Raw genomic sequence first — 24,995 nt, 5'->3', positions numbered from 1 at the left:
TAGTAAGGCTTTGGGGCTAGTTGCGACCTGACTGATGCATTGCGCCTGGCACTTAGCATTGAGAGCTGCAGCTGACCTTGGGCGTTAGCGAAATAGTCACAGGAAGGAACTGTATAGTGCCCCGGAACTAAATCCCCACCCCCATGAGAGGCTGTGAATATGCCCATGTGTGCATACACAACAAAGCGGTTGTCACAGAAGTGCAGCATTTATTTTGGGCGAGGAGATTTATTTGTTAAGGAGTCGCCCCACTTGATCTTTCCAGGTAGAAATGGTCAACATTGTCTCCATGCTAATGAGAGCTACTCTTTAAGAAATGTAAATAGATGCTCTATAATAATCCCCTTCAAAGTCCCTTTGATAATCTGTGCTCTGCTTGGTGATTGAATCTGTAATTACAGCTCTAGTGTGTCATTAACTACACAATGGTTTGTCATGGTGATCAGATAAACCGGTGTGTTAAACAATTGAAGGCTCTCCTTATAAACGTCACAATGATTACTGTGTGGTCACCTACTCGTGCTAGACCTAGGTAAAAAGCCAACAGGTAAAAGTTTAGGAACATACTGTACACAATCACAGATTTTACTGTCCAGTTTTGGAATAATTACATGAAGCAAGTGTCTTGTGGCCTTACATTTTTCTGAAAAATATAGTGTGAATCCTTAATTATCCTGAACGCCCACACTCCTTCTTGCATATATAATGTTGGACTACCCCTGCAAGGAGCACCAGAAAAGTCTGTTTCTAGAAGTGTGTGCTTGATGTGTTTTAATATATGAAATATGCAAATCTACACACACACATACATACATACATATATATACACATATATATATATATATATATATATATATATATATATATATATATAACATTTTAAACACAAGTATAAAAGGTGTTAAGAAATATTTAACCTTTTGCAAATATAATTATTTCCTGTATGAAAGTAGAACTGATTTAAGTATAATTTGTCAGATTAATCTGTGTTTAAAACAAGTCTTAAAATTTTGATTTAACCCTTTGAGTGCCAACATCTGTGAAAGATGTGCAAAATTTATGTTTAAAAATGCCAGCATTGCTCACATTTGGTATATAAATCAAAAATGTGTAAAAAATATATATACAGTAAACCTTACAGGTCATTATAATGAATACAAATGTTTGCTTGGCAATTTTCACACCTATTTTGACAAATTCCCTTGGCACTCAAAGGGTTAATATATGATCTCTTACGTGATCTCTTTTTTTTTTTTTACCTAACCCTTCTCAAAACACACATACGCCGACAGTGCATTTAGTTTGTATGTTGTATTAAATAAGTGTAGTTCATGTGCATTTAGCTGAAACAAGATTTGTAAGTACTTCTAAGGGGCCTACACGCAGGGCGATTTCAGCATGTTTTCTATGCAGTCTCCATAGATTGCTTACAAAATGCCGCTACATCGCTCGGTGTGTAGGGGCCATGCTGGATAAATCTAGTTACATTGCCGGTCAGGGCCAATGTTCTCACTGGAGAACGCTGGCCCTGACAGATCGCTCAGCAAACAGTACTGACACATCGATGTGTGCTGAGTAATCTACATTGCTCAGATCGCTCAGCAGTGTCGTCCATGTGTGGGACCCTTGAAATTTAGGAAACAATAAATTTAACAGGAATATAAGCTAACTAGTTACAAGCCTGTCAAATAGATGGAACAACAGAACAGTAATGTCCACACTGCAGGCTGTGCACACCTGAATTGCTCCATCAGGAGCCATCTAGTTGCTGTCTGTGCACAAAACACTTGAATCCTCTCTATAGAGGTAAGGAGCAGAGTTGGCCTTTTTTCTTTCATGTGTAATGCTTAGGAGTGAGTGTACGCAACTATTTTGAAAGTACTACTTTAAGACCAAGCGTCTGACCCAGGATATTGCTGGGGCAATCTGGGTCCTGCCATGGTGCCACACACTGACTGTCTCACTAGGCGCGCAAATTTTCTCACACTATGTGGCACACGGCCAACAAACGCTGTGTCTAACGGACATGGCGCGCATGGACAGGAGGACAGAGAGCGCAAGGGGACAATCGGCCTTCAGGGCTGCTGCTGCTGCTGCTTGTTTCCATGACCTGGGAATAACGGGGGTATACCCTATGGTGTTAAAGGGGTAAGTGCAGTATATTTGAATATAGTTTCCCTGGTTGGACCAGGGAAAGTTGTATAATAGAGCAGCCCAGCACGACGTAAACACATATTAAACATGCAAATATTTTCTGTGTGGGGGTACAGTAGTTTTATTTTCACAACCATTTACATGTACTTGTATAAGAAATGTATGGTAATGTCAGCGTGTACATACAGTGAGTCCTTGTGTCTTATGTATTCACAGGTGCAAACATTGCCACAGGAGAGGAGGTTGCCATTAAGCTGGAATGTGTGAAGACCAAGCACCCACAGTTGCACATCGAAAGCAAGTTTTACAAGATGATGCAGGGGGGAGGTAAGGACTCTGGCCCTTAATAATAGCAACATTTCAGGTGAACCTGCCACAAACTCACTGGAGGCAGCCATTTTGCATGTTAAACATGTATTGTTGAATATTGGTTACCTAGGAACTAGTGACCTCACAAGGCCAGAAGATTGCTGCTTCCCCAGTCCCTAAAACAGTCAATTTTTTTTTAAATCATTATTAGAGTAATCTTTAGAGCAAGAAAACGTTGGTTCTTTTTGTTGGACTGTACTGTACTTCTTATACCTGAATGTAAATATTATGTGGTGCCCAACTGCCACGTTCCCTAGTGATTTTCTTTCTTTTTACCTAAATGTCTTGTCTTACAGTGGGGATTCCTTCCATCAAATGGTGTGGTGCAGAGGGAGATTACAATGTGATGGTGATGGAGTTACTGGGCCCTAGTTTAGAAGACCTGTTCAATTTCTGCTCCCGCAAGTTCAGCCTGAAAACTGTGCTGCTTCTGGCCGATCAGATGGTAAGATTTGGTTGCTCTGCATTCAGTGGGGGGGGGGGGATTCATTTCCCTATCATGTGTCATTACAATCTCTGGCTAAACATATGACCAATTAATATTGTTGGGAATCTTCATTCAGTTTTACGAAGAGGTAAAAAGAGCAAATATTCAGCGCTGCTGTTCTTGAATCACCCCCAAATGATGCATGTCTATTTGTTGAACAGTATCTGTAGACCTGAAAAAAAAAAAATTATCAGGCATTTGATGTAAAAATGTTTTTTTCCAATTGAATGTTACTTTTGGATGGGCATATTTTCCAATAGGTCTTGTTTAAATAATCACTATTCTACAAACTGGCGGTTTTTAACCCTTCGAGTGCCAAGTGAATTTTTCCAAAATAGGTGTGAAAATTGGCAAGCAAATATTACAGGTCATTATGATTAGTAAAAATCTTTACCTTTTATACAGGTTGAGTATCCCTTATTGGAAATGCTCGGGACCACAAGCATTTCGGATAAGGGATTTTTCAGTTTTTTGCAATATATTTTTTTAATATACTTACCCCTGGTCCCCCCGGTGGCCTTCTTCAGCGGTCCCAGGGGTGCACTGTGCAGTTTGCACTCGCGCAATGGGACCGCTGAAGAAGATCCTGAAGGCAGCCATGGACATCAGGGGACTGGTGAGTATGAAAAAAGGGGCGGGGGGGGGGGGGACAAACAAAATAAGTCCAAAATATTATAAAAAAACAAGTTTTTTGGAATATTTTGGATAAGAGACTCTACGTGTATAGGAAAACTAATCTCTTTTTATGCAACATTTTTTATTTGAATGTATATAACAAATGTGAACGACGTTAGCACTTTTAGTGGATATTTTGAACATCTCTCACAGAGAGGTTGATGCTCAAAGGGTTAAATACATAGAACCACCAAAAAAAATAGCTTTGCAGAAAACTGCTTTTCCGAACAATCCGCTGCCTTGTATTAAAGAAGATGTGTTTGCACTGCTGCTTCCAGCAAAGACTGTTTTGGTACAAACTGTACATCGCTTCTCCTCCAATCTTATTAATACTGCATGTCCTCCCTGTGTTATGCAGGAGAGGGTATATGATGTAAGAGCCTGCTGAGCCTGCTACACGATCAATCTCCTTCTTCTTCCCCACTTTATAATGTGCCAATATTCATCCATTGCGATTATTCAATCATCTAATTGTACCGCAAAAGGCCAAATGCCTGAATATTTCATCAAACTGAGCCGTGTGAAAAATTAGTCCTTGAGAGGAGAAACATATAGGGATTCTGTATACAGTATGCGACGATTAGGCAGATTTGAATCCCAATTATTTACGAATGTGACTATGAAATTGCTCATAAAATAAAGCTATAATTTACATGCTAGAACGCATATGAAACAAATGTGGACTTAAACTAGCAACTGCTTGCGGTGTGTTCACTCTTGTAACCTATATTTTACTTGTGTGACAGATCAGTCGCATTGAGTACATTCATTCGAAGAACTTCATTCACCGGGACGTGAAGCCAGACAACTTTCTGATGGGACTTGGGAAGAAGGGCAATTTGGTTTACATTATAGATTTTGGCCTAGCCAAGAAGTATCGTGATGCTCGGACACATCAGCATATACCTTACAGAGAAAACAAGAACTTGACTGGAACTGCTAGATATGCGTCTATAAATACTCATCTTGGCATAGGTAAGTGACCAGGAGTGTTATTTTTGTTATGCTACCCATACTTATGCAATCTGATTCGATGAGACATTGAAGTGCGATGTCCATCGAACCCGATTGCATCTTGTGGGGCAAAAAGTGCCCCCTTTCAGCATCTTGAGATGGCGCATCGGGTGCTGGAAGAGGGCGGACAGAGGGTGGCGTTGTAGCGTAGCAATATCAGGCGGCAGGGGTCAGCGGTGGTGGCAGAATTGTTTAAAACACTGGGCAACCCTCTGATTGGCTGAGAGAACTCAGCCAATCAGATGACTGCCCAGTGTTTTAAACACTTCTGCTGCCGCCCGCTAGCGATACTTACAGCTACTTAAAATCCACATGCGATCGCTCCTGCAATTCGATAGATGTTATGTGCTGCACTTAAGATCTATCAATGCAACATTCGACGGCGTGCCCGCGCATCGCATCGAGTGGTCCCTTAAAAATACTTACAATCATTCGATTTATAGGCCAGATGTGGTCGAAATCAAATGATTTCATGCAATATCTCACAAGTGTATGGGGGGGGGGGGGGGGGGAAGAGGAGAGGAGAGTAATTGGGGTAGCTTTTTGCTATACACCAGAACATGTAATGTGGCGGTGCACTTGTTAAGGTATAGCTCTAAGTAAATGATCTAGCATGGAGTAAGGTTTTATTAGGAAATATCCCTGCTTCAACACAGGTAGTTAAAAAAAAAACTGATGTAGTAAAATCTACCTGTGCTCATGCATAGATGTCTTTCGTAAAGTATCTGGCCATAAGACCAGTTTGTGAAACACTAGCCTCAGTGATATAGCAGCAAATTGGGCCCACACATTGCATAGACCAGGATTATCTATTTTGTTTACTGTATTTTTATTTTTTTATGCCACCCACATAAGTTTTGGATTTACTGATGAGGTATTTATCACACAGTCTTCTAAAGTGACTGTTTGTGGGTAGGACACTTCAGGAGTTCAAATGCTCTGCACTAGCATACCGGAGAACAGAAATGGAGGGGTTCCCTGTGCTCTAGTTTTCACATTTAGTATATAGTTATATAATGTTTAAAACCCAATTTATTTATTATTTTCAACTTTTGCTTTTTAAAGGCTGTATTTAATTGATCAAACTTTTTTCCATGTAGAACAAAGTCGCAGAGATGATTTGGAGAGTCTGGGATACGTCCTTATGTACTTTAACCTAGGTTCGCTGCCTTGGCAGGGATTAAAGGCAGCAACCAAACGGCAGAAGTATGAACGCATCAGTGAGAAGAAAATGTCAACCCCTATTGAGGTGCTCTGCAAAGGCTACCCCTGTAAGTACTCTAATTGAGTGTCTTTAATTGTGTAATTGGATGGATAGGCTAAACCATAAGTATTTATTTATTAATGAATAGTTTCTTATATATAGCGCATACATATTCCGCAGCGCTTTACAGAGTGTAGTTGAACATTCTTATCAGTCCCTGCCCCAGTGGAGTTTAGAATCTATATTCCCTACCACATGTACATGCACACACAGACATTCTAGGGATCATTTTTGAGGAAGCCAATTGACCTAACAGTATATTTTTGGTTTGTGGGAGGGAGCCGGAGTACACGGAGTAAACACGCAAACACAGGGAGAATATACAAACTCTGCACAGTTAGGGCCATGGTGGGTATCGAACCCATGATGTCTGCGCCGTGAGGCAGTAATGCTAGCCATTACACCGTCCGTGCTGCCCATAATGAACATTTCAGTGTTTAATTTTTATAGAGCTGGGTTTAACACTGAGAGTTATGTTGTCTGATAGGGCAGACCTATTTTATTTATTGAGTTTCTTATATAGTGAAGCAAATTTGTTGTGCTTTGCGGTTGCTTAAATCACTCAGTGTGCACACTTGGTATGTGCGCTGAGTGTACTTTTGTCCACCTGGTGTCTGAATACAATGAAATACAATACAATGCCTGCTTTGCAATCACTTACTCAGTGTGTACACTCAGTATGTGCGCTCCTGTGTTCGTATGCAACTACGTCAAGTTGGGATTTGGGCCTATCATGCAGTGTGTTCGAGCACTCCATTTGCCTACTTCTAGGCTCAAGCGATATTTTAAGGTTGGAACGATTGGTTGCTCCAGTGTGTCCCCAGCGTAAGTTAGCCATACAATTGTGTACCAACACACCTAGCCTTTATACGCCATGTGGTGTGAGACTGAGCCTCTCCAACAGGTGTGGTGCATTTTGCAGAATATTCACATTGCAGACACCGTATAATGCAACTCGAGTGTACTACAGACACTGGGCTACAACTGTATCCACACAGGAATTGGTTTTAAACACATACAAAGTTGCAGGTGAAACACTATCAGACTCCATATGTACAAATGTTGCAGATCAAATTAATCCTTGCAAAGTAGTTTTGTTTCATTTGTGCAAATAAGACTCTCATTTTGAGTGAGACACTTGGCGTGGACTTGGTTGTATGCAATGCTAGAGCTTGTCAGCTAACGCTTATAGGGCCAGATGTATCCAGCTTCAAAAAGTGATAAAATGGAGAGTGATAACAACCAGCCAATCAGCTCCTACCTGTCATGTCACAGGCTGGTTTTGAAAAATGGCATTTAGGAGCTGATTGGTTGTTTATCACTCTCCATTTTATCACTTTTTGAAGCTGGAAACATCTGGCCCATAGCGTTAGTGCTCTTTTGTGTTTCAGTTCATATTGTACATTGAAACCACCAAGGGGCTCTTATTGTACGATATGTTAATTCCTATATTGCATAAAACACTCTTCTCCCACGCTTGCCATGCTGTTGGGTCAGCAATGCCTGCTGCTGAGACCGTTATTCAGACCATTCTTGTTCTTGCAGCCGAATTTTCAACGTATCTGAACTTCTGTCGTTCCCTGCGATTTGATGATAAGCCAGACTATTCCTACCTGAGGCAGCTCTTCCGTAACCTCTTCCATCGACAAGGTTTTTCGTATGACTACGTGTTCGACTGGAATATGCTCAAATTTGTGAGTAGAAATGTTAGATTCAAAATTAACTACTATGAAATTCACAAATCTATATGTAAATCCTCCCCCCCTTATTTATTTTTTCTATTTTATTTTTTAAGTATACTCTTCTCCTGCTATCCATTTTTCATATAACAGTGTTTTCACTAACGTCCTTGATGGGATACTGGAAATGGTCTTAAGACATTGGGTATTAGAGGGTATCCGCAGGAGACAGGCACATCTATAACTTTGAAGCTGGGTGTACTGGCTCCTCCCCTCTGATTCCCCTCCCAGGAACCAGTTTAGAAAAATGTGCCCTCAGGAGAGGATGCACACTGCTGGAGCTCCAGAGAGTTTGTCTTCAGTTTATTTTCTTTTATTATTTTGGGGTTACTGTGTTGGACTTCACAGTATCCCTGCTTCGAGGGAGTCAGTTGAGGAGGGTTCAGCTGCAGGCCTCTTAAGGTACCGAGCTGTCCCTGCTGCAGGACCACTGTCCTGAGAGGGTGTTTGTACTCACGGGCATTGCGCTGCAGTGATACTCACCCCCAGCATGCCGCACACTCCTGACACAGTCCGAAGACGTCTGTGGTGAGTAGTAACCGGGGTCCCCACAGTGGGGTACCCCGGCTCAATGTGCGGCAAGATGGCGGTGGCGGCAGACGCGGTACCCTGCACAGGGGCTGCGCAGACCCCCTGTCACAAACTGGCTGCGGGTGACAGTCCCTGGGCTACCAGGGCAGATCCCACCACAAAACGCTGTTCAGTGTAAAGGGCGCCATTAAAACTGACAGCCAGCGCCAGTATAAAGATCAGTGAAGCCCCTGCGCCATCACAGGGGGGCGGGGCTTCAGCGGAGCGAGGCCAGAGCTCTGAGCGCGCATACACTACTTCCTGCTTCTCCCTGGGCGCCATTACTGCCTCCAGATCACTCCTCAGCGGTGAGGTGTTGGACAGAGGAAATCTGCAGAAAACAGCAAGTGTATTTAGCGCTAAAATCGCTTAATTGATCACACTGTTCTGTGTTTATGCGTGTTACCAACTCCTAAATAGGAGTTCAGGTTGTACAGGGTGTGCTGGTCTCCTCAGTGTAATCTGAGCGCTCCCCCACGTGCTTGTTAAGCTACACACTTCCAGTGATAGAGCTCACACATACATAGCTGCTATACACTGCACATTGATTTTATATATCTTTATTTCATTGTGATTGTGGTGTGTTTGTGGATAAAAGGTTACTCTTTCCTTCAACATGGTGAGGAAGTTAACCTGTCTCATTTGCAGCAGCAAGTTTGTGCCTAAGTCCACCTCACAGATTACTTGTGAGGAATGTATGACCACTCAGACAGGGGTTTCACCCCAGATCAGTGGTACTCCCCAATCAGACTCACAAGAGCCTGAATGGGCTGCGGGCATAAAGACCATGCTGCAGGCAGTGTCAACGCAATTGGCTGCAAATACAATGCAGACCAAACAGGTGCAGCAGGACTTAACAGTTCTAGCCGCACGGGTGGATAATATGAACACCACCACGGGCCAGTCACGGAAGCGTGCTGCGGTCGCCATGTTGCCTGATTCAAATGATGATCTGCAGGCGGGTGACGACATGGATGATGACGGGGCTCTGATCCCTGATTCACAGTCATCTCTTAGGGGCCCGGAACCTCTTATTATAGCAATAAGAGAGGTTTTAGACCTTCCCTTAGCAGACATGCAGGAAGGTGACCCGTTTTTTGGGTCTCAAAGGAAACAGCAAATTGTTTATCCTGAACAAGTTGACCTTGATGAGACGTTTAAGGAGGCTTGGAAACAACCTGAAAAGCGTTTCCAATTATCTAAAAGGTTTAAGTCTAACTTTCCCTTTGATCCCGCCACTAGAGAGGTGTGGGAAGAGCCTCCGGTTGTGGATGCATCAGTGTCCAGACTGTCCAAGAAGGTGGTTCTCCCTGTCCCAGGGGCAGCAACACTGAAGGATAGTACAGACAAAAAACTGGATACTACCTTTAAGTCCATGTACACTGCGAGTGGGGCGTCTCAGAGACCTGTCCTCGCCAGTTGTTGGATGGCAAAGTCCATTTATACATGGGCTTCCCAAATCCAGGAAGGCATGCTGGCCGATATGTCACTGGCGCAAGTTGGAGAGAGACTTCGCCATATCCAGGATACTGCAAAGATCCTATGTGATACTCAAAAGGAGCTTGGAGCTATAAATGCTCGCTCTTCCGCAATGGCGGTTTCGGGCCGCAGGGCACTCTGGTTAAGACAATGGGTAGCTGATCCAGAGTCAAAGCGTAGTGTGGAGAGTTTGCCTTTTAAGGGAGAAAAGTTGTTTGGTAGCGAACTTGACGACCTGATATCCAAGGCTACAGCCGGCAAGTCGACTTTTCTGCCAACAGCTTCCACTCACGCTAAACGTCCCTTTCAGGGGCATGCTTCCCAGTCCTTTCAGGCGTCTCAGTCCTTTCGGCCTTCCAGGCCCAGGCAGAGGGTGAGAGGCTCCAGCTCGGCCGCCAGAGGGGGCCGCGGTAGGTTCAGAAAACCCGCCAGCACAGGATCTCAGGATCGTGCCGCTAATGCCACCGCCTCTAAGCCTGCGGCATGACTCGTGGCTGTCAGCTTTCAGCCACGTGGGGTCAGTCTCTCTCCTGGATTCCTGGGTGAGAGATCTTATTACCAACGGCTACAGGTTGGAATTCGAAAAACCTCCCCCTCACAGGTTCTTCAAATCAGGTCTGCCGGCCCTACAGACAGATCGAGTGAACCTACAACAGGCAATACAACGCCTGCTAACGTCACAGGTCATCACACCTGTCCCATTGGAGGAACAAGGAAGGGGTTACTACTCCAATCTGTTCCTCGTGCCGAAGCCGGACGGCTCGGTACGCCCCATTTTAAATTTAAAGTCTCTAAACCCTTTTTTAAGGGTTTACAAATTCAAGATGGAGTCCCTCCGGGCAGTAATAGCAACCCTGGAGGAGGGAGAGTTCTTAGCATCGCTGGATGTGAAGGACGCCTACCTCCACATACCAATTTGGGGTCCACATCAGGCTTTTCTGCGGTTTGCGCTGAAAGATCTGCACTTTCAATTCAGAGCGCTGCCATTCGGCCTGTCATCAGCGCCGCGTGTGTTCACGAAGGTGATGGCAGAAATGATGGTACTGCTCAGGAGGTCGGGTGTCAACATAATCCCCTACCTGGACGACTTGCTGATCAAAGCAAGGTCGGAACAGGTCCTGCTTCAGGATATAGCAAAAACCAGGCAGGTTTTGTCCGAGCATGGGTGGATCCTAAATATCCCCAAGTCCTCCCTGACGCCGTCGCGTTGTATCCTCTTTCTAGGAATGTTCCTGGACACAGAGTTGAAAAGGATTTTCCTTCCTCGGGAGAAGATGGAAGCCATACAATCCCTGGTGATGGTGATTTTGGCAAAGCCTCAGGTGTCGGTTCACCAATGCATCCAGCTATTGGGCAGGATGGTGGCCACCTTCGAGGCCATTCAGTTCGGACGCTTTCACACCAGGGTGTTCCAACTGGATCTGTTGGCAAAATGGTCGGGCTCCCATCTCCTGATGTACAAGAGGATTTCTCTGTCGCATCAGTCCCGGCAGTCCCTTCTATGGTGGACTCAGGAGTCGAACCTGCTTGCAGGTCGGAGATTTGGCATCCAGGATTGGGTGCGACTCACGACAGATGCGAGTCTGCAGGGATGGGGTGCTGTGACCATGGACAGAACCTTTCAAGGTCAGTGGACTCGGTGGGAAGCGAGACTCCACATCAATATCCTGGAGCTGAGAGCTGTATACTATGCAGTGTTACAAGCCCAGGATCTCCTCCAAGGTCGGGCGCTCCAGATACAGTCCGACAATGCCACAACTGTGGCCTACATAAATCGCCAGGGAGGCACGAAAAGCAGGACTTGCATGAAGGAAGCTTCCAAGATCCTGGCTTGGGCGGAAATGTACGTGGTGGCTCTGTCGGCCATCTTTATCCCGGGTGTGGACAATTGGGAGGCGGACTTTCTGAGCCGTCACGCCCTCCACCCCGGGGAATGGAGCCTGAATTCACAGGTGTTTGCAGCAATTGTGGACCGTTGGGGACAGCCATCGATAGATCTGATGGCATCCTGGTTAAACCACAAGGTCCCCATGTATTGCACAAGGACCAGGGATCCCTGCGCAGTGGCGATAGACGCCCTGACAATTCCATGGGTGTTTCCCTTGGTGTACCTGTTTCCACCCATACCACTACTGACGAGTTCTAAAAAGGGTTCGAAGTCAGGGAGTGGAAGCCATTCTTGTGGCTCCGGACTGGCCAAGAAGGGCTTGGTTCGCGGACCTACAGAGCCTGCTGATCGAGGATCCTTGGCCTCTGCCTCTAAGGAGAGATCTTCTCACACAGGGCCCTTGCGTCTTCCAAGATTTAGGGCGGCTACGTTTGTCGGCGTGGAGGCTGAGCGGAAAATCTTAGCTCAGAAGGGTCTGCGTTCATCAGTTATCACCACGATGATTCAGGCCAGAAAGCCGGTAACAAACACCCACTACTACAAGATCTGGAGAAAGTACGTGGGTTGGTGTGAGGAACGGAAGGTCCCCCCTGCGAAATTTAACCTGAACAGGTTATTGTGCTTCTTACAAGCGGGATTGGATTTGGGTCTCCGTCTGGGCTCACTAAAAGTACAGATTTCGGCCCTGTCCATATTCTTCCAAAGAAAATTGGCTGTCATCCCGGAAGTACAAACTTTCCTTCAGGGAGTGCTTCACATCCAGCCTCCCTTTGTACCTCCTACACCTCCTTGGAGTTTGGACGTCGTTCTAAACTTCCTTTAATCCTCCTGGTTTGAACCGTTGGAGTCGATTGAATTGAGGTATATCACCTGGAAGGCGGTGGTCCTTTTGGCCCTAGCCTCGGCTAGGAGAGTGTCTGAATTGGGAGCCCTTTCCTGTAAGAGTCCCTATCTAATTTTCCATTCAGACAGAGCGGAGTTGAGAACAAACCCGCGATTTCTCCCTAAGGTGATTTCCTTCCTTTAATCAGCCAATTGTAGTCCCGTCTGCCTCCAGTTCGCCGGATATTCCGGTATCCCTGGATGTGGTGCGTGTCTTGCGTGTGTATGTCCAGAGGACGTCAAGAATCAGGAAGACATATTGTCTATTCATTCTGTATGACGCACAAAAGAAAGGACACCCTGCATCTAAGCAATCCATTGCTAGATGGATTAGGACTACAATCCAACAAGCCTATGTGACGGCAGGCATGCCGACACCTCTGGTTTTAAAGGCTCATTCCACCAGATCGGTGGGCGCATCCTGGGCGGCTGCTCGGGGTGTGTCAGCTCTGCAACTCTGTAGAGCTGCTACATGGTCGGGGCAACACACCTTTGTAAAATTTTACAAGTTTGATGCCTTGGCCAAAGAGGATACCCAGTTTGGGCAGGCAGTACTGCAGCAGTCTCCGCACGTACCCTCCCTTTCTGGAAGCTTTGGGACATCCCCAATGTCTTAAGACCATTCCCAGTATCCCATCAAGGACGTTAGTGAAAATAGGAATTTACCGGTAATTCCTTTTCACGTAGTCCTTATGGGATACTGGGCGCCCGCCCTGTGCGGGGGTCTGGCTGCAGCTTTATTCTGCTTATAAAGTTCAGAAGTTAACTTTGTCTTCTGGTTCTAAGGTCTAGTTCAGTGACCTTTGTTAAAGAAAATCCACCCAGTTGGTGGTATTATAGTTGTTTTTATTTTTGATGAATGCGGGTGTGCTGGCATGAATCTCACCACACTATTCACACTTATGTTTACATAGGTGACATATAAGTTATTCCTCTCATATGTACATTCTCCTTCGGGCACAGTTTTTCCATTAACTGGTTCCTGGGAGGGGAATCAGAGGGGAGGAGCCAGTACACCCAGCTTCAAAGTTATAGATGTGCCTGTCTCCTTCGGATACCCTCTAATACCCAATGTCTTAAGACCATTCCCAGTATCCCATAAGGACTACGTGAAAAGGAATTACCGGTAGGTATTAAATTCCTATTTTTTAACTTGTCCATAGGGACGCACTGAGGTCTATGCTTTCTAGACCTCTTAGCTGAAGCTAGATCATTTGTGCTGCTTGTGAATGTGATCCTGATTCAGAGATGGTTGCAATGTCTCTTTTGCATACAGTATGTGTGTGTGTGTGTGTGTCTCTCTCTTTACCACTGCGCATGCCTTGGAGTCTCATTGCACATTTGTTGCCATGGACTTACAACGACAGTCGCAGCCAAGATTTATTTGCAAAGTGATTTGAAAGTTTTGGGATACCCAACCTGTATTTAATGTCCATAATTAAGTTTTCTACATAATTAGTAGGATCATTAATAACCTATACTATGAAACTAATTTTTGTGGTTGACTGTAGGGTGCAGCTCGGAACCCAGAAGATATGGACAGGGAAAGACGAGAACATGACAGAGAGGAGAGAATGGGCCAGCTTAGAGGTTCCACTACCCGAGCGCTGCCTCCTGGCCCTCCGGCTGGTGCAGCCCCTAATCGGTTAAGGAATGGAGCAGAGCCTGTAGCCTCCACGCCAGCCTCTCGAATTCAGCAGAGTGGTAAGTAGGTAATAAGTCGCATGTTGTGTGGTCTATTTGTTTAGCCATTTGTTTTGTGTTTTATGCTTTGCCATTTACATTTTTTATATTCCAGGTAATACCTCTCCACGGGCAATTTCAAGGGTGGACAGAGAGCGCAAAGTCAGCATGAGGTTACACCGGGGAGCACCCGCAAATGTCTCTTCCTCCGATCTCACAGGGCGACAAGAAGTGTCACGGATTTCAGCATCACAGGTGAAACTCTCTTTAATTCTCTTTGTGAATATTTAAAATGGTCAAAACAATTATGTTTAACCAATTAACAGACTGGGGAAATGTCCACTGTTACCTATATAGTAGTTGCACACAAGAACGTATTTTGAACAGATTTGGTGTTTTCTCACTCGGCATGCTGCATAGTGGAATGCAAGCATCCAGAATTGTACAACTTGTTTATCCTAGACATGTTATGGATGGAGCATAGATGGGTGGTAATGGGTTATTTGCTCATAGGCTAAGTTTAGTAAGTGCATACAAAGAGACCGAGACCTGTTTTCACGCAGCTCTTTTACACCTAGTATAGGGCTGGTGTAAGTGCAGGTTGATATGGTCGGCTATAAAACCAAATGTATGGGTCTGTGCGGTCTCATTGATGCTTACAGTATCTATTTGCATTGAGCAATGTGCACACAACATGGGTGAAATGGCAGCCGATTGAGTGCAACCCAGAATTGACGCCATTGTTTGTACCCCTAAAATATTGTAGTTTAGATACTTGCGAATGGGTATGGTATAGGGGTCAGATAGTCACGACCCCCCGGTCATTAGACCAACATTGGAATCCCACTGGTACTCCAACAGTAGGTCAAGCAGAAAGAAGCCCCTTGCGGGCTTGCTGCACTCGCCACGGGTTATTTTCTCCCTCTCTGCGGTTCGTTATTTCGATTGTCTGACTTTTAACAGTTGGGATTCCGATGTCAGTCTACTGACCGTTTCAATCCCCGACTGTCGGGAGGTCATCCGGCACCCCTTGAGAATGTGTATTGAAGCTGATTTTCACATCTGTTTGACATGCTAGCCTTCAATAAGTTAATAGTTACACTACATTTTTCATATAGAGTATAGTTTTGAGTAACATAGTTTAATGATATAGAGTCGAAGTAAAGTTTTCTAATACCACTTTCAGACCTGCTGCCCTGCAATTACCCAGCATTTTGAGTGCAGTCTGACCCGTTTTCACACTGAGCAGCAAATTACCGGGTTAAAAACTGTCCACCCGGTAAATTTGATGAATAGCACTGGTATTTTTCTAAATAAATGTGAAAGGGTCAACCCGGGTCTTAATCTCGTGTCCCCGACCGTGATAATGTCGGCAAACTTGGATTTAAGACCAAAATATCTGTGTTACTCAGAAAATGTACCGCGTGGACCTTTTTTAACCCGGTAATTTTGGTGTAAAAGGGGTATAAGAAACTTTTTGAAACAAGCCCCATGCAGACTACAAGGATCATCAGTTGTGAATGGGAGCAAATGTGTCACCGTTATCATATGAAGGGTGGCATTCTTACTGCCAGAGGGCTTATTAAACTGTAGTTAATGCATTTTTTTCCCCTTCCACTTTTGTGAAGATATAATGCAACTGCCACACTGGGGTTTTTATATTGCATCCAGTTCAATTAGGTAGTCCCACCATGAGCGTTATGCATACATTCATAGGGGGTTATTCTGGTTCACTTGCAAAGGCAAATTCCTTCTCAAATGGACAAAACCATATGCACTGCAGGTGGGGCAGATGTAACTTGTGCAGTGTAAAAATAAAGCAGCCAGTATTTACTCTGCACAGAAACAAAATAACTCGCCCAAATCTAATTCTCTCTGCACAAGTTACATCTGCCCCCCCTGCAGTGCACATGGTTTTGTCCATTTGAGAAGGAATTGGCCTTTGCCCCCATAGTCCTCATTGTTTGCACCTCCAGAGGGTGCAAGCAAAGATAAGGGATGTGAGACCTATTCAAGGCGTGCCTCTCATTACAGGACTATCCAGTTGACGTAATCTGAGCATTTTAGCCTCAGTAATTGAGCCTCCTCTTAAGGGCCGTACACACACAGAGATTTGTGCCAGAGATTCATAATGGGAGATTCAGCATGAGAGATTTCAAATCTCTCACAGAAAGTGTTTAGGTGACTTTGGGGAATATTTTCCTGGTTCCCAAAATATGGGGGACAAAAGGAGTAGCGGTCCCCCATGCTCTAGAAACCAGTACCGGGCTCAAACAGCCATCAGGGTAATGCCACAGCCGGGGGACGCTTATTACATAAGGTCCCGCGGCTAAAGCATTACCTCTCTGGCTGGTCATCCCTGGCCAGGTCCCTGGGGTCATCCCCCTCCAGGGCTCCACTGGCCCGGGCTGAAGCCCGAGGCTGTCCATGGGCAGTGGGCACCAGGCTGATAAACGATAAAATCATTGGTGGCCATTGGCCTTATAAATAAACATTGGTGGTACAAAGTAAAAAAAAAAGTTCTCATTGGTGGTGCAGTGTAGCAAAACCTCCCTACCTATCTGGTTCTTGCCTAATGAGTCTAAAGCTGCCCATAGACGGTCCGTTCCTGGACCATGAGATGCGCACTCCCGCACATCTCATCGTACGGTACAAAAAGTATGTGCTGCACATACTTTTTGTACTAGCTGTTCATCACATTTCATTGCATTGCATGCAAAAGGCATGCGATGTGATGTGTAATATTTAAGTCCCGAACGGATCCGTTAAACGGACAGTGTATGGGCAGCTTTACTTTTATTATGTCACAATGCCCCTAGTGGTAGAGCATGCATTTACCATCCAGGTGTATAGTCTTGCATTCCATGCTACAATAAAAAGCGATTTAACAGCATTGGAAATCTTCCTCTACCCCTTTGCTAAAGTTGTTTCCAAAATGTAGAGATTAGAAGGGTCCCATACTCCCGGATTTAATATTTCCCTTAATCTGAATTAACCCCAGACTGAGAACCCTGTTGCCTGAATTATTAAAACTGTAATGTCTGTTTCTTTGCCCTTTGATGAACGGTTTTCTCTACGCAACTTTCTTTTTTCTGTACCAAATAAATTGAATTAAATATCCCTCCTAAATGTTAGTAGCCTGACCAGAGTATACTTGGGGACTACGGATGGCTTTATTGGCATTTTGGTTGAACCAAGCCAGAAATGTGTTGTCTCCGGAAAGCTGGAAGGTGTGGCAAATCGCTGCAGGAATGTTACCAAGCTGCTTCCAGTGCCAGTGCAGCCACGTTAATAGGTTGTGGGAAGCAGGATGGGGAAGTTATGAGATGATCTGATGGCACGGGATGCTTTACACCGCTCCTGTAGTGTAGCCTACATGAGAGCAGGGGAGGGAGGCAACCACCATACAACAATCATAAAGAGGAATTACTAAGAACTGACAGGGGTAAAGCACATTTCATGTACTGCCCGCATTTCACAAGACTAAAACGATCTTCCTGTATTCCATGTGTATTTTGTTCACTGCTTGATGCTTTGACCTGTGCAGCCATGGGTGACTGATTATTTCTGTTCTTGCTTTCAGGCCAGCATACCGTTTGACCATCTTGGAAAATGAAAGCTGCCACTGGACCAATGTTTGCTTAGGTGAGGATAATTTTATGTGGGGGTATGCACTCAAACAATTACGTATATTTTCTAGATACATAGCCATATAAAGTCCAGTTTTTAAAGGTTCTTAGAGAAGCTACTGGTTGGCAGCTGTATGTTGCCAGGTGGGCCTAGTGGCATTCTGGCAGTTACTATATTCTTCCATGTCTCCTCCCACCAACTTGCAGAATTGTGGCAAAGCAGAAGCTCCACAGTTCTGGTATAGTGAGCCCATCAGTCTCACAATATACCCTCTCCCACCTACATTGGGAACAGGGAAAATAAGTCAGATGTCTTCCATGTCTGACCACTTGTAGCCTCCATTCAGCATGGTTTTACAGCTGGATTTAAAAGGCACCAATATTAAATCCAAACCAGGTGTGTTCATATTATTGCCACTTTATATCCAATGGTCAAAACTGCCAAAGACCAAGTGGCTTTGAAAACTGCTGCTTTGTAATATGACCTGTTGGGCAGAATAATGGCAGTCAAGTGAGACTCCAGTCGATGGTAGCAATTCTATAAATGGGCTTAGCTGGATGACTACAATACTAGTTCTTAAGGTGCCCATACACGTACCAATTACCCAGTACTTTTTGTGCTAACATAGCATTGCATCGCATGCACAATGCATGCACAACGATGCTATTTTAGCACAAAAAGTACCGGGTAATTGGTACGTGTATGGGCACCTTTAGCAAAGAGTACCAATCATAAATTTACTGAGCAATCTACCAATGGATAAAACCCATTGTTATGTGTTTTTGTTGTATTTTCCATAGAACCAGACAAGTAAATGGCTCCTCTTTACCTTTTGCTTGGGACAATTGTCAGTGATAAAATACTTGCATCCATGCCATTTATTGGTCAACTACTTGCATACCTGCTCTGATGAATACCCCCCTTGTATGGAGAACTTTAAAAATCTTAGATTTGTACACATAGAAAATCTATATCTCTATCATATATTTATTTTCTTTTTTTCTGCGTTAGTTCAGGATTGAAACACATTGGCAAGTAGGTGTGTGCTCTAAGCGTTTGTACAGTTACTGAAAGTAACCTTAATCACCTTAGCACAGTGGTTGCCAACCTTGGCCCACAAGTATCACCAACAGTTCACATTGTCCAGGCCATCCGACAGGTGCACTTATTATTCACTGACACATTTAAAAATATCCACAGGTGAAGCTAATTATTTAACTTACGATTCTGTGTAGAGACTTAGGGGGGTATTCAATGTGAGGGTCACGGCAGTCAAGCTTGCTCGACCGCCGTGACCCAGGCGGGATTCAATGTCCCGTCTGCCGGGGAGCGAGAAGGGGGCGTGGCCGCGAGTTGTGGCCGGCAGCTCGTCACTTCCCGGCCGTTCTCGGCAGAACGAGCCCGACAGTGCTGTCGGGCTCGTTCTGCTGAGATACCCTGCTCAATGCTGTCCGGGAAGACGGCATTGAATAGGGCCCGGCGGGCATCTCCCCGACGGGAGATGCTCGCCAGTGATTAAATATCCCCCTTTGTGACTGGTACTTGAGGACAGAGTTTGGGAACCACTGCTTTGCAGACAGATAGAAGATACTAATTGCGGTATCTTGTATGCTTCCTCTAATCGCTATTATTGTAACAATTTTGGTTTGAATATGGTCTTTATAGTTATTATTCTTACAATTGGGACAACTGTGATGTTTGGGAAACTGCATCATCTGTGTCTGGTGTCAAGTGTGAACAAATTCTAGAACACACCAGTGAAAAAAATTGGTATAATATTTCTAAATTGTATTCATTTGATCAAAGCAAAACCGTTCTAAACAATGGTTTCATTATATGTGTTCCCTGATACTAGTAAATAAAATAAATGGTTTGTTCCCCAAAATATTGATTTTCCTTGTCAAATTGCATAAATGTCCATGAAATGTTAAAATAGAAACTAATGTATGTTTTTTGCATTCGTGTGCTTACATACAGTATATAACTGTTTTTTTGTTTTGCAGCCATTAACACTTTTTTTCTCTTCTCTCCTCAGTGTCTTCACTGTATTTCATTTTCTTTTAAAGATGACGAGATTTAATTTTTTAACCTTTATTTTCTGCCAATGAAGAGAGCCACGCTGAAAATGCTGGTTTTGGCGCGGACACAAAAGAACTGATGCGTCAGGGAGGAGGCTAGCTGCTCCTCTTTCCTTCCAGATATACTGGCAGTCCAGGACAGCGGATTTTCTTCCTGCTTTCTCTAAACTGAACACTACATATAGATATATACTGTATATATTTTTCCTTTTTATTTTTTAGCTTACCTCCCCACATCTCCCCCCCCAAAAAAAAAAAAAACTTTTTTTCCCCCAAGATGTAAGATTTTAGCTGTACATTATTTTATTTTTTTGTATGACATCAAAGTTGGGTAGAGTAAGTTGAGGTAAAAGAGGTTTCGCTGTTACTGATCATGTAAGCCAAATTGGGCTTTATCCCCCTTTCAGCCTCCTCCGATCTGTTTATCAAGAGATGCTAAAGGTCTAAGGTCACTGAACATTCAGGGCTGTGGAGGGGCAGGATCATTGTCTAATGTCCTTGCACTGATCCACAATGGACGCCTAGCTTGTTTTTTAGCATTTGCTTCAAAGAGCCATGGAGAAAGGTCTTTCTGGAAGAAGCAGAGTTTGTCCAAACGGCGGGTGAATCCTAGCTGTTCTGGCAGTTTTAGTTGTAGGTTATAATGTATTTTAGTGGTAGGTTTATTGTTGGGTATCTCCCACTGTGGCTGCTAGTGGTTTGTGGTTTTAAGTCTTTTGAATCATTTTAAAAATAAAAATATATGAACACACAGCATTGTGACTTCCCCCTGCCCTTCTGGAGCGGTAAGAGGCTGAGATGGGTGCTCTCTGACTTTCCTGATGAAGACTGTGAAGGTGCACAAGATGTTTTATGAAGGTTGTATCAAATGTTTTGGGAGGCTCCTGGACGGTGGGATGCTGAATGTTGACACTCCCTTTCCCTCCATGTCCTGGACATGCCCACAATGCACCACTAGATAGCGCCATGTAACTAGTTCTCTTTTACCCTCCAAACTGTTTCAATATTTAACAATGTTTGGTTTCCTAATTTATTTACAATATATTTACTTTTCTTTTTTATTTGTGGTAACTTTTATTACTTTATAATTTAAAAATAAAAATTGCAAAAAAAATATCCATCTGGGGGGGAATACGCAACTTTTTGGGGGGGTTTTTGTACTTCCTGTGTAAATATAGACTTTTTTCAGCTTTAATGTGTTTGTTAATTTGAGGTAATAAAGTAGAAAATGATAAAGTGATTCAAAGAGTTTCTGATTTATTTACAAAGGTTTTATTCCTGCACCTTTTCACATCCCTTGGCCAGGTTTGCTGAAACAAGATCTTGATAAAAATCTACTCAAAGATGGTCTAGGGCTGCGCCAAAGTGAGTTTACTATTATTGTACAATTATAAATGAGCAACAAATAATGCATTACAGTACAATTAAGCACAAGTACATGGTAAGTAAAGACCGTTGTATCAGGGGACAGGACACTGAAGCAATTACTAGGAGTACGGAGATATATATCATGAGACAAGTGGGTCCAGCTCATAAGTTCTTACATTCTGAAAGGGAGGGACAGGCAGGAGTGACACAGAAGGGGGTACGGGGCAGTACGGACGGTGTAATGGTTAGCATTACTGCCTCACATCACTGAGGTCATGGGTTCCATTCCCACCATGGCCCTAACTGTGCGGAGATTGTACTTGTGTGGGTTTCCTCCGGGTACTCCGGTTTCCTCCCACAATACCAAAAATATACTGGTAGGTTAATTGTCTCCCAACAAATTAACCCTAGAATGTCTGTGTGTGCGTGTACAAGTGTTAGGGAATATAGATTGTAAGCTCCACTGGGGCAGGGACTGATGTGATTGTTCAAATATTCTCTGTACAGCGCTGCGGAATATGTGTGCGTTATATAAGAAACTGTTAATAAATATCTAATGATAGAAGTGAGCATAAACATGGTTAGGATGAGAGATGGCTGGGTTTTATGCAGGAGAGTGAGAAGCTCGGTCTAAAGGGCATATATACACACAGAGCGATTTATTTTGTTTTTTACTCTTTTCTAAGTGATCTGACTAGAGTAAGCAAAGATTGCTCCATGTGTATGCCCCTGTGCGATTGCGATGTGGTGTCCCGCAAATAAAAGCTTTCACAAACACAATCTGGATTATTAACAAGGAGTGTTGTTGGGGAACGGCACTAAATAATCAGGGAGTATTTTACACTAATGGAATATATTTAGGGGACATAACTGATTATAATTATTGATTATTCTGAATTTACCATCACCTAACAACAGCTTTGACCCGTTGGGTCTGGCCCTAATAATTCTGGCCCTATATATCCCTAATAATTCTCTGATACTACTAGACCAGGGGTGTCAAACTCAAATTCATCGGGGGGCCGCATCAGCAGTTTCGTCACCCTCAAAGGTCCGGTTGTATCTGTAGGACTATGTGTCCACTCTTTATTATCATAAATTATTGTCACTGCATTCAATTATTACTGTTTTTTGTAATAATGTAAGTAATAACTAGCAGGGAGATTGGCTGGGGGCCTGGGACAGGGCACAGTGACGTGACGTCAGATCGCCCAGCAGGTGACCTGGGCCTCTGGGTTCGCAGTACTCTCGCTAGAGTTCTGGACTGGTGGTGACAGTGGGACAGATAATGATAATGACCCTGGACACAGGTAGCCGCACTGCAGATTTGTGGGCTCAGGCTGTGGCTGTGTGCTGCTGGCCTGGCTCTCTGCCTGCCCGGCCACGGACTCTGGACTGGACAGACTGGTCTGGACAACAAGAGACAACACAACTGTGCCCACCCCACTGCCGAACTTACAGTAAATATACTGAACCAACTGATGCCACTTTTGCGCAGCGCGGCACCACAGGCAGGAGGCAGCTCACCGCCGGGCCGGCGTCCAAGTCCGACAGGCAGCAGCATGCACATCACGGTGTCACTGGCACTGCTGTCAGGCGGGCGTGTGTCACACATGGCAGCGCCGTAGCCGCTGCCCGCAGGAGGAGCCGGGGAGGAGTCGGGCACGTCACACAGTGACACTAACAAGTCTGTGTCCACTGTCCTGCCTCCCTCCTCCTCCCAGCGAGCGCCGCGGCGGAGTGACTGTCACCCGGCTTCCTCACGTTGTTAGGTATGTCAGTCTCGAGTCGTCATGTGAGTGTCACTGAATGTGATGTGACACTCACACTGTGATGGCTTCCCGCAGTAATGTAATCGGCGGGGGTGGGTGGCGGCGGCTGCGCGGGCCACATGACGAGGTCTGGCGGGCCGGATTTGGCCCGCGGGCCTTGTGTTTGTCAGAACCATGCAGTTGGTGTGTAAAGATGCCACCTTTGCATTTGAATCCTTCATTTCATTGGAGTACAGCTACAACCTACTGTTAAGTGACCAGCTGTTAAGAGATCTCTGAGGGGATGCGGTACACTTTAAACTGTGTACATGTCGACTGTGGTGACATTGAGGTAAAAAAACTGTGAAAAACCCCATGTCTACCTTTTGACTGTCAACCTAGACATTGTCGAACTAATGATCTTTTGACCTTTTCCCATGTCGACCTACTGGTGTCTACCTAATGACTGTCGACCATCATGCTGTAGACCAGGCATGTCCAACGTTGGCCCTCCAGATGTTATGAAACTACACATCCCAGCATGCTTTGCAATAGTTTTAGCATTCGCTAATAGCAAAACTGACAAAGCATGCTGGGATGTGTAGTTTCACAACATCTGGAGGGCCAATGTTGGACATGCCTGCTGTAGACCAAATGATCCCAACCCAGAATATGGGTGCGCTCAAACTGCTAAAAGATTTTTTTTTAGCAGAAAATGCCAAAGATTTATTTTTAATTTTTTCAAACAACCATTGTCTCTAGAAACTCTATCCAGATACATCAGCACTTTGTCACATTTGCTCAAAAAGACAATCACTCCCTGATGTTAAGTAAACCCTTCTTTAATACTTTTAAAAGCAATTCACAAATAAAAACCTAGAGGATAGTACTCGTACCAATAATTTAAACTGGTGTGGGCTTAACTACCACATGATGATTTAGCTACCTTTATGGCAAACAGCAGGAAGCCTCCCCTTGGCAGGATACTGGGACCTCACACCACGCCCAGCATCCTCCGGGTACACTACCGAGTGGCGGTAACCTTCTCCACTCGTACAAGCAAGCCGCTGGCCATTTAGTTCTGAGAGATCGCGTCACACAGCCACACCTCAAACGCGTTTCTTCATAGAGACTTTGTCTGTTAGCCTGGCTTTTGTGACGCATAATAAAAAATGGGTGCCGCTTGCTACACCATTACATTCAATTCAACATACTATATTAAAACATAAAAAAATTGTTTAGAAGGGGTTTTATTATATGGTATACTCACAACTTTTATAATTTTCTGTTCTGTGTAAAATGGGTATTACAGATCTTGCCACAAACACAACTATTTGCAGGTATAAGCTTTATAACATTCACATTAATATTTTATAAAACACATGTAGGATAAGGACTCCTAAAGGAACTGGTCTCTGCAACTGAGTAAGAAATTAGGTGATTGCATTAGCAGCTACTTCACTTCTGCTGACCACACGTGTGGCGGCCATTATATTGTACTTGCTAGGGTCCTGTAATAATTGTTTTGTCTGATGGGGTCCCAGATCAAAATCTATATAGAGCAGACATATTTACATTTCAAATGCAGCTCTGGCCATCAGGCAATTAGAGCTCACGTACCATCAGGTGTGTATGGTGATTGGCTGCTGGCCCATGAGCTCCGATTGGCTCATATTTGAAAAGGCTGAAATACAAAGCGGTACTTGTGTACAATCACGGCTCCCACAATGTGCATCGTACAGTGAAAAATCGCATCGCATGCGATCTGATGCGATGCCATTTTTCACAGAAATTATGGACATGAGTTGAAATCATGTAAAATGCACCCAAATGTCATTTTCACACTGTACCACCCCCACTATCAACGCCAACCCGAAGCGTGGCGAGCGCAGCGTTACGCATCCTACGACCTATTCATACCCCCACTATCCACGTCGGCGTGGAGTTGAGAATAGAAAGTGTGG

At 44.3% G+C, this 24,995-nt stretch overlaps 1 protein-coding gene across 1 annotated transcript in view; it reads left to right on the top strand.

The window, feature by feature from the left end:
* The window catches only part of CSNK1E (casein kinase 1 epsilon), a 67,750-nt gene extending 46,598 nt beyond the window's left edge, over positions 1-21,152 (top strand). Inside the window, exons 3-11 of the mRNA XM_083156479.1 lie at positions 2,371-2,481; positions 2,820-2,968; positions 4,432-4,660; positions 5,800-5,970; positions 7,509-7,657; positions 14,033-14,225; positions 14,320-14,459; positions 17,788-17,849; positions 19,870-21,152. Coding sequence (XP_083012605.1) covers positions 2,371-2,481; positions 2,820-2,968; positions 4,432-4,660; positions 5,800-5,970; positions 7,509-7,657; positions 14,033-14,225; positions 14,320-14,459; positions 17,788-17,820 — 1,175 coding nt within the window. The 3' untranslated portion in view covers positions 17,821-17,849; positions 19,870-21,152. The remainder of the gene's footprint in view (positions 1-2,370; positions 2,482-2,819; positions 2,969-4,431; positions 4,661-5,799; positions 5,971-7,508; positions 7,658-14,032; positions 14,226-14,319; positions 14,460-17,787; positions 17,850-19,869) is intronic.
* The last annotated feature ends 3,843 nt before the right edge of the window (positions 21,153-24,995 follow it).

This window comes from Crinia signifera, chromosome 8 (assembly GCF_055691185.1).
Source record: "Crinia signifera chromosome 8, ASM5569118v1, whole genome shotgun sequence".
NCBI classification, from domain to species: domain Eukaryota; kingdom Metazoa; phylum Chordata; class Amphibia; order Anura; family Myobatrachidae; genus Crinia; species Crinia signifera.
The sequence above is the reverse complement of the archived record's forward strand: the minus strand, read 5'-3'. Positions and strand labels throughout refer to the sequence as shown.